This window comes from Haliotis asinina, chromosome 5 (assembly GCF_037392515.1).
Source record: "Haliotis asinina isolate JCU_RB_2024 chromosome 5, JCU_Hal_asi_v2, whole genome shotgun sequence".
Taxonomy (NCBI): Eukaryota; Metazoa; Mollusca; class Gastropoda; order Lepetellida; family Haliotidae; genus Haliotis; species Haliotis asinina.
In genome coordinates this window covers 34,893,802-34,907,814 of record NC_090284.1, presented here as the reverse complement: position 1 = coordinate 34,907,814, position 14,013 = coordinate 34,893,802, and the positions used below count along the sequence as shown (strand labels likewise).

General features: G+C 40.3%; 1 protein-coding gene across 15 annotated transcripts in view; it reads left to right on the top strand.

Annotated features, from left to right (window-relative positions):
• LOC137284156 (paired box protein Pax-2a-like) overlaps positions 1-14,013 on the top strand; it is a 150,943-nt gene that overhangs the window by 84,483 nt on the left and 52,447 nt on the right. For 8 of the 15 annotated variants that reach the window (XM_067815867.1, XM_067815866.1, XM_067815859.1 and 5 more), the window contains one exon: positions 1,351-1,386. The exons of the other annotated variants lie outside the window; for them this stretch is intronic. In XM_067815867.1, coding sequence (XP_067671968.1) covers positions 1,351-1,386 — 36 coding nt within the window. The remainder of the gene's footprint in view (positions 1-1,350; positions 1,387-14,013) is intronic. 15 annotated transcript variants of the gene reach the window in all.

The following is a 14,013-nucleotide window of genomic DNA, read 5'->3' as shown; positions in this document are numbered from 1 at the left end:
ATCGGAGGAGTCTGAAGACATTGTGTACGTATAAGCTTAAATAGTAACGTGTAATTATACCTCACTCACTCATGACGAATTCCACAATCAATCGATATTTCCCTTTACATTGCTCAAACTGCTAAAACATCGCGTATTTCAGCTAACGCAGCGTCATTGCCGTCAGTATGCCATGCAGACATGCTGAAACAGGATGATTGTCCTAACTGCTAGAAACTGCTTATTCTGGGTCCCAATCCCAAGATAAAATATCTTTTAAAGTGCATAAAACCCTCGTGTCATTCAGATAAAGTAATACTATACACGTAAGCACATACAATGCCATGTGGAAAATAAGCGCAATATTCATCCCAGGAAATCCAAGCGTGTGTGATTATGGTAACTTTACATTCTGTCCACAAGGAAACTAGTTTCTTTTCTCACATTGATCGGGATGGTTTTATTCTCCGTAAAATTTCACTTTGGCTTTTGTAATCAGATATCCAAGCGTACGACCTTTCATATAAATCATTTGAGTGATGTGAGTATCGTGTATAGATAGCGGGTCGTGTTGCAGGGCCTTCCCATACATCACGTCAACAGACGTGTGTAGTGCAATTGACACATGTAGATTTCCGCGTATCATGTCAGTCGAGGCAAAGCACCTGGTGTGATCGACAAGATGTTAGTTACCAGGTAAGACACCGATGGTGCCTTGCTCTGTGCTTGTTCTTACAACATACAAAACTGTCGTGCCGATCTGTTTCCCTTACACTACAGCGGTATAAATGTGAGATCATGAAGTCCAGAACCAAGTTCAAGCACATGTCTGTTATATAATTTCGACTACTTCGTGCAATCAATAACGACTATGTGGGAAATACAGCTGTCTTCTGCGCGATTACCCTGACAAACATATTGAGATACGGTATGTTTTTCAATTCCATTAGGTATATTTCATATTGGTGTCATAGCAATGATTCACAATCAATATGACAACGTGTAATTAATGACGTAACCACTAGCAACGCCCATCATTGTGATTTGCCGGAATCCTTCTCAGGTTTTGCATTTCATTTAAACGCGGGAGTGCGAGAGCAGCTTGCTTGTTGTGACAGTCTGGAAACACCTGTGGCCAAATAAAGTTATACACATCGATCCGCCATCTTTGATATATGGTTAACCTTTGACCTTGACCTAAAAGTCCCGCCTACGGTCAGGTATTTGTTGGGACTTAATCAATATCCGTTTGGCATGATTGCCTCTGGCTTATGCTCCGTGCTTGTTTTGGAAATCAAGAAAAGGTTCAGAGGATTCCTTTCAAGGAAAATTGACATAAGTGAAATGCCTAAACTGTATTCTTTGTTCTAGATATGCAGTGGACCAAGGTTACTACCCAGGACAACGGTGAGTGACTTGGCTGTTTCAGCGTTTACTTGTAGAAGTTCCATCACTCACTCGCATGTTTAACAAATGTTTAAAGTTCTTTCTAATACCACTTCTGTAGCATTGGGAATGATAGGGTTTCATTTCTTTGCGTTGAGCATTGTTTTCGTTGAAGTTCATTTGCTAAACCAGCTGTTTAGTTGGCGCCCATTCATTTACGATCATGCAGTCGCCCAAATGGCGCACACCTATTTCGCCTGACGTGTCATTTATTCAATAATTTGTTTGAAGTTGGCATGTGTTTACGTAATATGCCATTTGTTTAGGTTACATAGTAAATGGGACCATAAATTTTGCTCGGAGCACCAAATAAAGTCATGATGAATAATATTTATAATGAATTCAAAATATCAACACAGCAGCACACTTGTGATAACAAATTAAAGTAAAGCTATGTCACATTTCTATAGGACATTTCAGACACAACAGTAATAGTCCCAGCAAGGGGTAGGGGGAGATAACTCCCCTGTCACATTCCGTCCAGCTTCTTCTGACAGAGCGTCTACTTCTCGGCTTGGGAGTAGACCAGGTGTCCCTTCAAAAACACCAATTTCAATTCGCATTCTTTAAATCATCTCGACAGGCTTATAAAAGAACAAGTCTAGGGATCCCCTGGGGCTTCTAAAGCAATATTTGGACATTGTTTTGTCCTTGGAGGCTTAAATTGGTCTTAAGCAGCTGATGGTCTTTGATCGGTGTCTTTCAAAACGCACTGAGCACACAAACAGGTAGATAAACGCGCAACATTATACACGTTTACACCTGATCTCCAAATATACAATAACCAGGCGAGGAATGTCCATTGTAACCGTGCTCTGCAGGTGTCGAGCATTGTGTTTCTGCTGACACTATGGGAAATAGTACACGATTTACTACCTGTCGAACAGGGATTCTAAGTGTACTGTTAGCCATGTCGATTTTGAAATCGAATTTTTCATTTGAAATCTATCGTAATTGCTCTATTTCCGAAATGGTGGTACCATCTTCCGTAAGGCGGAGCTGTCGGTCTGGTGAACATATATTGAACAACCAATAACTCTTTGTGTTTCAAGTGTACAATGTTTTCTTCGTCAGTTTCTGTGTCTTTCTGAATGAGCAGAATAGTAGAATCCCGTCCAAGTTAGTGAACATTGATTTCACGTAGATACCTTGGTCGTGTTCCTTACACTGGTGTAGCGGTGTAGCAAATAGGGCATGACATGTGAAACAGTAGTGGGTTTCACATACCTTATATATATATATATATATATATATATATATATATATATATATATATATATATATATATATATATATATATATATATATACACGACTTGTATGTCACAGATACGACATGTCACTTTTCTTGTCTGTCTCTGCACCACCGACCGTGACAAATCTCACTCAGGCGTCCGGCGTCGGGGCTGAGTGAATCTCGGTGTAAACATCGGTCTCTTGGTCATACAATATTTCGCGTGTTCGACTCATACAGTCTGGCTAACAACTGTATTTTTCAAATATCTCACAGTTGGTCTGATAAAATGAAATAAGAACCCCCATCAAAAGTTGTGACAACTCATAGAAGCCATGGCGCTTGGAGATCCTTGTGTCCTTCACAACTCATGGTTATTGTGAATACCAACACTATAGTGAGGATAGGTGTTTTCACATTTCACGTTACACTCGCAATATTTTAATATCTCTTTACCTCTACTCCACCTTGGTTTAATGACGGTCAAATTATACCTTGAAGATTTTCATCAGGGCCACTCCGTACGTGCTTTGTTGACCACATATTCCCGTCTTAGAAATGCTTTGTTGGTTTGCTTTACAGGATATAAACAAAAGCAGGGCCACGAAGCAGCATGGGGAGATTCTAATAGGCCATGGGGTTTTACGTCGTATGTGTCGAGTGTCTCCGGAATATCCGGCTCATGAAGGTTGATTGAGCTTTGTATTGCTCCGCCCACTCCTCCACTGTTTACTTCGAACATGAAATGTATGACGCATCGGTGTCTGCGCATGTCGTTCGGCGGGAGTGGTTGAATATGTCGTGTCTGTCCCGCTAAAAAGTCTTTGTTAAATTATATAATCACAAATATGGCATGTAGAAGGTTTTGTCCCCATCTGCATCCGCTGATAATGTTATTCAGACTGAAACAGAAAACCCAAAGCTAAGATAAGATATTAACCATTTGCGATTTTTTTAAACAAAATGTGAGGTTGGTTTCATCTAAATTCAAAACCGCTTCCTGCTTTTTTACATGAAATAAAACCCACAGGGTTATCGATAATTAAATACTGTTTCAATTATGACGTCACCAGAGGTTCGTATTCCAGCTGCATGCAGATCTCGGATAACTGAACCATTATGGAATGCATATAATATGTATTTGTAAGTCGCCATCATTTAACAGCAGTCCCACGCTATATTCGCACCCCGTTAGTTTCTGAGACGAGAAGGGGCTGCTATCAGCAGCTACCTGTTTAAGTATAGCATTACCTGGACGTCACGGGTAGATAGAACAGTTGTCCATGACTTGACACATTCTTTAACATAGGACGACTGAACGTGTAGCCCTACATAGCTGCCAGGGAGAGGCATCAAGTTACACACGCAGGTTATCTCCGTAATAAATCACCTCCAAAATGCATAAGAATTATATATCGTCTATGGCTACTATTAACTCTGTCGTGAATCTAGAAGACTCGATCCGGGGTTTTATTACAATCTTGTTGGGAGTATTTTGTCACATGTTTGTTCTATACAACTTTTCAATTGATTACTTAACCAGGCGAATCCTAAGAAGTGTACAAGCGTCGATATGATGAGAGATACACCTAGAACTTCCCTTTACACTTATCATTGTGTGATGACTGCATATTTGTATCCATTAAACCAGGGTTTACTAAATGACTGGTAGTTAGTGCACATTTAGAGTTGATTCCTTTTGTAGTGACACTTGGTAGGTGATTTATGGGAGTTTATGGGAGTATATGGTAAGTGATAAGTTAAAACTAGATATTTATGGAAATCGCTCAGAATTCACATCCATTTATGTATGGTGTGGACTTTGTAGGCGGAGGTGATGTCGTTCATGGAACAATTTACCTGGTGAAGGTTCCTTATGATTCTGTCCTAATTGATGTTTGCCACCATAAGGAATGTATAACGATTTTATCTGAAACAGGTGTCAACCCTTTGATGTGGGAGGCAGAATGAAGCAAATGTTTTAGGGCTACCTTTAACGCCTTTCTCGGAACAATATTACATTTTCCATAAGCGATATTTTCCCCGAGAATGACCCCCTCCCTTTGTGTCATTGTTTGAGTTTAAATGGGAAACGATGATAACGTGCGATGCCACTTTCAGTAGATCCCAGCTCGATGTTTCACAGGAACATGCGATAATGTCTCGGCTCGACTCTTGGACCAGCGTTTGATGTACTACAGTTTATTGTTCTGGGAGAACACGTGAAATTGGTAACTAGCTCTTTCAAGTTGAGGAGATGGCGACTGATAGTAGTATGAGTATGGGGAGCGCTCTGCTGGCGGTAGGTGATGGTTTGGTGCTGGAACGTTTTGGAAGGGTGGGTGGGGGGTGGCACTGTGCTGTATGTGGTAGATAGTGCATTGCTTGGTAGTTGTGGCGTGGGGAACAAAGGGTTGTGGCAGATGACGGGACATTTTATAGCTTACAGTAGGGAGACGTTGAACCACTGTCCTAGTGTTTGTTAGGTTTTCTTATGATAGAGGGTTTGTTGGTTGACAGTTGGGAGATGTGGAACCACTGTGCTGGTGGTAGATGATAGAGGGTTATTGGTGGACAAAAGGGAGATGTGGAACCACTGTGCTGGTGGTAGATGATAGAGGGTTATTGGTTGACAGTAGGGGGATGTGGAGTCACTGTGCTGGTGGTAGATGATAGAGGGTTATTGGTGGACAAAAGGGAGATGTGGAGTCACTGTGCTGGTGGTAGATGATAGAGGGTTATTGGTGGACAAAAGGGAGATGTGGAACCACTGTGCTGGTGGTAGATGATAGAGGGTTATTGGTTGACAGTAGGGGGATGTGGAGTCACTGTGCTGGTGGTAGATGATAGAGGGTTATTGGTGGACAAAAGGGAGATGTGGAACCACTGTGCTGGTGGTAGATGATAGAGGGTTATTGGTTGACAGTAGGGGGATGTGGAGTCACTGTGCTGGTGGTAGATGATAGAGGGTTATTGGTGGACAAAAGGGAGATGTGGAGCCACTGTGCTGGTGGTAGATGATAGAGGGTTATTGGTTGACAGTAGGGGGATGTGGAGTCACTGTGCTGGTGGTAGATGATAGAGGGTTATTGGTGGACAGTAGGGGGATGTGGAACCACTGTGCTAGTGGTAGATGATAGAGGGTTATTGGTGGACAAAAGGGAGATGTGGAGCCACTGTGCTGGTGGTAGGTGATAGAGGGTTATTGGTGGACAGTAGGGAGATGTGGAGCCACTGTGCTAGTGGTAGATGATAGAGGGTTTGTTGGTTGACTATAGGGAGATGTGGAGCCACTGTGCTAGTGGTAGACGATAGAGGGTTTGTTGGTTGACTATAGGGAGACGTGGAGCCACTGTGCTAGTGGTAGATGATAGAGGGTTTGTTGGTTGACTATAGGGAGATGTGGAGCCACTGTGCTAGTGGTAGACAATAGAGGGTTTGTTGGTTGACCATAGGGAGACGTGGAGCCACTGCGCTAGTGGTAGATGATAGAGGGTTTGTTGGTTGACTATAGGGAGACGTGGAGCCACTGTGCTAGTGGTAGACGATAGAGGGTTTGTGGGTGGACAGTGGGGAGACGTGAGGTCTTACTGGTTGAGAGTGTACTGGTTTATGTCATAACAGATATATTATTTTTTTATGAACGTCCAGTAAATTCCGTTTTCGGTCCCTAAGTAAAATTTCAAGGGAGAAAGGTTTACAAGCTACACAACGTCTAACGATGCCAGAAAACTATATTATTTTGCAAGACATGTTATCTCCCCTGTTTCTGCCTGTGATGCTGTGACCTCCAGACAAACAGTCATGTGGCAATTCCTTGTGTTTCCCTCAGCACCGAATGTTCAGCTATTGTTCCCACTACTCAGATGGACTCATTTAACCTGGACTGCCTTACATCCGCGTAATGTGTCCTTTCACAGACCGCCACAACACGCTCACAACGTATTCACACCAACCGGTATTTGCACGTGCAACGTTTCGCCACTAGGCGGCTTCTTGTTGCCATCACTGCATCATAGTGTTCACTGGGACCGTACAATGAAGTGTCACGTGACAAACAATACTAGGTCACGTGATCTAAAGAAACCGAGATCTGTGCTATGATTGCTGGACAATGAAGAACTGCATGCCCATATTCTGTTGTCCCGCTATCTAATTAGTGTTGATAGAGTGGAGGCTGTTAAAGCTTCCGACCCAGTTGTCCCCGACTCCAGACTGGCGAGTTGTGTGTAGACGGAAGATGAGGTTGTGACACTAAATGCCCATAATTTACGTGATGACCCGCAGAGTCTCACTCAGGAGTTTCTATTCTTTCGTAGGGAAGATCGACAATCACTGACAATATTTGACAAAGTCAGCGTTGCTGACATCCTCCCTCTCCTTGTCCGAGCTATTTTTTAAATATTCCCCTTCTCTGCTAATTCTGTTTTGACAGCTCAATAACATTTTTCAAAAAGAAAAACACTTTTGCCATGAGCACCTATTTTGTCGTCAATCCAGCAGCTATGGTATCTGTCCTTTCCTTCAGTTGTTGGCACTATATAGTCTGGTTCTGTATTGTATTGAGTTCTCTAGTTAAAATATTTCAGACTTACGTGGTAGTTTTACATGAATTACAGAGATATTCTAGTTGTTTTACTCTCATTCGTTGACAGGCATTTTACAATAATTACATAATTTATGGTAAATTGAATATCTATCACGATATGGTTGAAATATTGCCGATGTGAATGTAAATCTTAACTCACTCACTCACTTACTACTTTGTGGCGTGTCTGTGTGTGAAGCGAACATCTTGCCACGTCTACCACCTGGCATACCCCGTCACTCAGGATGTGTCTGTAGCGCCTAGCATATCTGATTTCATCCTTCATACAATTCAGGGTGTCTATCCGGCAGCAAAAAGCAAGTCAGGATGATGTTAGTGTTGTACGTGCGTTACCTATATAACAAACATTTTGCGACACTTGCTTCCCGTATCATCCACTATGCTGCAACGAACTGGGCAATGTGATTCCATGAAAAATATTTGACGCTAAACGCTCTTCAATTATTTTCCGAATTCTCTTATTCTGTTACCTTTTCACATCAGTGTCACAACTGCAGTGTTTCAACCACTGATGATATTTTAAAGGGTAGGGGAGGAGTTGCGTTTGTTTGCTTAAGACTTGATACGGTCACGGATCTCATTGGTCAAGTCATGGAGACAAGTTAAGACAATACTAGTTATCTCCCTTGGACCACCGGCGCCATGCTAATGTTTGCATTGTAATTATCGACTGTGGTCAGATGTGACTTTAATATTTTATAAGATAACGTCTTAAGCAATGTACTTAAGCCATCAGTGTCGTTGCAGTAATGTAACAAAGATCTCGTGGTGACGGAATCACGCATGGCTAGCATCCAAAGCACCTCAACTCGCCCCCTTTTGTGCCGGACAACTTTCCATACATCTCCACTCTTCTGCTTCCGCTGTATTTTTTTTTCAACTTTAAAATTTATGACTTGGAAATTATTAAATGATAATTTCAAATTAACTAACAGATGGGCGTATGAGCTAATAAGTGAAAGTTAGAAATAACAACACTTTAGCAGGGGCAGTTACAAATTCCGCTTATCTCCAACATGGATCAGAAGGTTATATAAATCTTACCACGATTGTCCAATAAATTATTATACTTGAATAATTGTGCGCACTACTGATGTTGACTTTTTTACTCACCATTTAGGTCAAGACTAAACTTTGAATCATGTTTTATGGTATATACTTGGCTTCTTTATCATTGTTAAAAATAATAATAAACATAATTGTATTTATACAGTTGATACATGTAATAACACAGTATAGTATGTTTATCAGGCGTTTGCATGCCTTTCAGCTAGCAACGCATTATTCAAAGTAGAATCGATTTTCGAGACATTGTGATATACAACAGGGTTTTCCCATTTATTACTTAGAACAACACCAGATAGAGTAGTCATCTAAATGTTCAAATATATCCTCTTTGCATGCTCACTTCTCCTATAACATGTATAACGACAAGCGTTATTGACACACGAAAATATACAAACTGAAATGGACAGGGAGATGTTTACACGGTGCCGCTCGACTGCATGTTTACACAGATGTTTGTTTAAAATGTCAATGCGTGAGTACATGTAGAGATGTCATTGATTGCGCGATCAGAATTGAAAGCTGCTTGATTTCTGGTTTATTTCATAAACACAGATACGTATGCTAACAGTTTGAAAACACGGTGACATGGTAGTTTCCTTTCGTTCTGTGGGAGATAATGTCGTTAAAGATACACAACTGATCTGTGCCGTTCTGTTATGTGTAGGAATTAACAAGTTGTATAGGTCCTTCACATTATGTGGACTATTTCCATGTGAACAAACTGTTAATGTGGAATTAAAATATTGTCAGGGTACAGTGTATTTTTTAAAAATGCATGAATTAAAGATACTTTTTCATCCTATGAAACATAACTCTTTATTTTTTCTAGCGTCTTTTTAACTTTCCCAGGGAAATGATATATTCGTGATGTATATCTGATAATTTCATTCCAATGTGTAATATCTTAGAACAAAATCATTATGATCGAAAACTGACTTCATAGTTTAATTTTTAAAGAAATGTCTATGAGATTAATAATTTCCATGAAAAATCTCCTAGGATAACGTTCTTATCTGCAGAGGATTTTGAACGTGATATATAATTCAAATTTAACTCCCGATAAGTACAATATAGCGGCCACAATGCATGGAGGCAGGGTGCTTATCTACATGGAAGGCCCTATGTCGGCTGGAGAGTGAATGGCATGTCAGTGACAATCGACGTTGTTACAGATAACAGTTTATAATATTTTTAAATTTTCATAAATCTCATCTAATATTTTGCCATTAATGTAGAGGAGTAATGTAACGTTCATATCGCCACTGTGGGAACATCGGCCGCAGTATAGCGCTCTCGGTGAATCGCTCCGAAATCTGGAGTGACTATACCAGTCCTGGAACACTGCTTACATATCGTCTTGCAAAATACTGATATCTATATATCTCAATTTAAATACGCCAATAACATCGTAGAAATATCCTCGATGTTATCTCGCTGTACAGCTCGGCTTCTGTTTCATTAAGTGACTTTAATGGTCTAAAGCTTTTATTTTTTGAAAACTGTGAATCTCTGATTAGAACCAGAGACACTAATCGCAACTGCCAGCTCATTACAATTGTTTCAGTCATAAGATAACAATGATAAGCGGCGGCTTCATTCCTTCAGCTACAATACGACGTCTGTGTATACAAAAATATGAATCAATTTCTCTCCGTACATTACCGTAATTCATTACTCCTCCTTGTCAATAACTGACCGTTTTGTGGACAGTTAAACACTGACCACCGCGCACTTCTCAGCGCCCGCGACCGATCATGCTCGTGAAGGCGGTAACTTGCTTCCTCTAAAGCGTTGCGGGAGAAATTAGGGGGCGGATCTTGCAGCTCTGGGTTAAGAGGCGGGGCGCACTGTTTTATAAGCCAGCCTCTATAAGGCGGGGCCTATTTTCGGCCCCGCCCACTTACACAAGAAATGAGCATCAGCTCCCTCGTATTAGAGTGCGATAGAAAGAGAGCGTTCACACAAAAGATCCCTTGCTGCCAACAAGGCCAGCTAAAATGTTCACTCTAAGGCAGTTAAGGCAACGAACTCGACAATATCTGTCCCGGTCGTTTTCATTTTATGTGTTATAACATGATTGAAATTTAACATAGAAATATGCCATGTTATTTTTTGTCATTTGTAGTCTGATTAGAGATGAAAAACATGCGTCTGCAATTTTCAAAGTTGATATCTCCTTGATCTTGGGGCTTGTGGGGTGGGGTGGTGTTTACATGACATGGATAGTGAATAGATATTTTTTAGCAGAGACAACAGCAAAAATAAATGTTCCTATTTGTTCTTAGAAAGATTAATACTGACAGAAGCGTTTCGATAAAAAGTCATGATTTGGCAGGCAACATAAAAACAAGTACAACTGTCATATGCCTATAAACACAATGTACACAGTTTGCACACGTGTAGGGATGAACCGAAATTGCCTATACACAAGTTAGAGGAAAAAACAACAACGGTATATCTAGCCGTATCCTTGTGATTAAAATCAAGAAAGGGACAATCTTGTCAGTTTCGCGAAATCTATTACAAACAGCCTGTCCTTCACAGCAGTTGAAAGAACAGAAAAACTCTGTCTTCAGCTGTTATCCTTACATAAGGAGATCCTGCAGATACTAGATTTGTGCTTTTTATTTAATTCTCGATGTTATTGGGGTTAGATATACGATAAGAACGCACGGCGAGATTGTCCGCGCCACAAGTCGGGTTATGGCTAGGCAATGTGGAATACCGTTTAGAATGCTCCCGGATATTTTATAGATAGGCATATTCGTCAGTTTATGGTCTCATCTGTCGGTATATAGATAACAAGCACGTGCGCTGTATATTTATATATCTGCGTGTTTATGTGTGTGTGCCTTTTTGTAAGATCACCTCTCATTTTCACAGTAGCAATTTCCCTTAGGAACCCCCAGCAGTGAAAAGCGAATATAATTGCAAGGAGCTCGTAATTTTCTTAGCACCTAGTCATATCGCTTTGAAAACTCATCAAATTGTCGTCAACTAGGTGTATATTTCGCTCTGTGACCCTTTGATGCTTCATGTACATTTCACATGTGTAATTTACAAGAGTCGTGCCGCATCCTATTTCAATATAACCAAACACACACGCTTTTGCCGAGATATTAGACTGGTATGTCACTAAAACTCCCCTTGCATATCGAGAGTAAATCTTCTCACAAGACATTTATTTCGGTAGGCGTTTATATTTAATTAAAATATTGTCAAAACATGTTGGAACATAGATATGCTGATTTGACATATAGCCGGCTTCTGATGGTATTTCCATTGGCTTCTTCAGTTTAAAATGTTTGATTATTTACATAAACAAAATCTTTGTCATGATATGTGTCGTACGGTCTGATATTAATTAAACATCCTATTTACGTTTCTAAACGAAAATATTAACATATCTATTCATGTTGTGAATATTGGTTTCGAACCACAAAGCAATGTATTTGGATAACAATACAATGCTCATAGTTCCGTGAGTCTGCTTATTTTGGCAGCGAAGCGAGTGACATTGAAAGTACGCCATGTTGAAGTGCAAGGGGAGTTTTTTTATCATTCATTGAATCTCATTAAGAGCGAATAAGCATACAACAAAACCAAGCTGATTGAAATATACAAAGGGTTGAAATACATACCACAACATTATCACGCGCCTTTAGAAACGTTCGTACTTGTTGGGAGTTCGATCTGAGTTTAACACAAAAAAACACGAAGGGAAAGAAACGAACCGCAACAAAATGTTCATTTCTCACTGACTGGAACGGATGGTCTTCTTCATAGCGGGGATTTCCCCAGCAGCGATTGTTTTTACCAAATACATGAATACGTATGAGAAGTGAAATAAACATTTTAGAAATATGTAAGGATATATTTTTACATTGTGACCGTCGATAAAGCAAAATGAACGAATGTTTAGTTCGAAAGACTACCCATCTTGTTACAGTATAGTTTTGTGTTTCTTTTCCGTATTTTATTTTGTTCTTGTTGTTTTTGTTTTCGGGGTGCTTTTTTGTTTCATTTTGTATTTGGTTCTTTGGCAGGGCCGATTGGGAGTTGTATATTTTCTTATTTGAGTTTGTTTCTTTTTGTGTGTTTTTGTTGGAGGGGGAGCAAGAAGACAATACTCTTATTATCACTGACCGCTTAATATTTTATGATGCTTCAGCTGTCAATACATTTTTACATTATTGTACAAATATCAATTAAACGTAGAACTATCTCGGGCTCCCGGGAAAACCAACTATTTCAAAACATTAAGGAAAATAATAAAACTATCTGACATGGGAAATCCTCTTTCAGAGAGAACGCTTAATTACTAGCACTATCTATGCGAATGTAGGATTTCTCACGGTACCTCCACGGTAAATACACGGTTGTCATTAAGAAAACTATAATGGGGTGTTGCAATATTAATTAGCCTTTAGTGTTCTCCATACTAGTTGTATTTACTAAGAACAATGCACCTGGATGGAGATTAATATCATAGTTGGAAGGTCCCGGCAACGTCGCCTCCCTTCCTGCTCCTCACTCTACAAGAACTTGGCCCTTGTGTTCTGCGCGGCTTTTCATGGTGTGTTGATTGTTGTAGATAATGAATGTTCACACTCAAGCAGGTTTGCATAATCAAGGAAAATGAGGAAAATAAAGAAGGTCGTCCAGTAGGGAGGAACACGTTATGTCGCATTCACATTGTGGCAGGGTATTGTCAGCCTTCCTATTGAGGAGAGCGTCCCTTGTTCAAGTTTCATATTGACGCGTTTATTGATAGTTAAAGTCAACAAAAGGCCTTGCTGGCTGGTCCTCGTCCTGAAACAAAACGGAAAAGTATGTGTTTGAAAGGTGTCACTTTATTTTTGAAGAGTTGATACGAACGCTGTCTTTGAATGATTCATCTTCGACTATTCGTATCAAGAATACCTGATAAGTTGTGTCCACATTAAACAGAGAGTTTATCATGGAAAATACTGTCATTATGAAGTTACGATCTTAGTCGCTTCTCCACTTTCTACAATAAACACAAATATTTATATACTGACAATGAGATAGAATTCGGACAACGTTCTCTTACAATGTTCGATTTGTCTTCGTAACAAAAGTGCATGCACGAGCTTCGTATGATGTGTAAGTTCTATAGTAGATTATAGCTGTTTAGAAATACAATCATCAGTATTTCTGTTGTTTGAAGTGTTTATGTGTGGGATAAAACAGCTTATTTACACACTCACGACACTGTGAATGAGCGTTAAAAACGTCAGTTGGCCTGTATAGGTGGGAACAGTGTAAAATATACCCGACATTCAATTCAATACAAGGGGTGTTAAGCGTTCCGTGTGGCCGAGTTTAATCCGGATATTCGCCGCAAGATTTCATCACCATCGTTTGAATGCTGGAGTAAAACAACTGTCAAGATTGATTTAACTAAGGTGAACATTTAACCCGCCACATCTACAAATCTAGGGAGAAATTGGACGCAGGAACGAGAGAAAAGAGGTGATAAAAACCGGGAATGGGATTTAATCTGGAGCGCCACCAAGCATGGCTCATTCGGTTGTCTCCCGGGTCACGTCCGAACTCGGATCTCGCCCCGGACCGCACAGGGCCATTGTCGCCGGGGAGTTGGTCTGATTAGGTTGGCATTTCAACTGTCTGTTAATTTCCTTCTTATTTGTCCT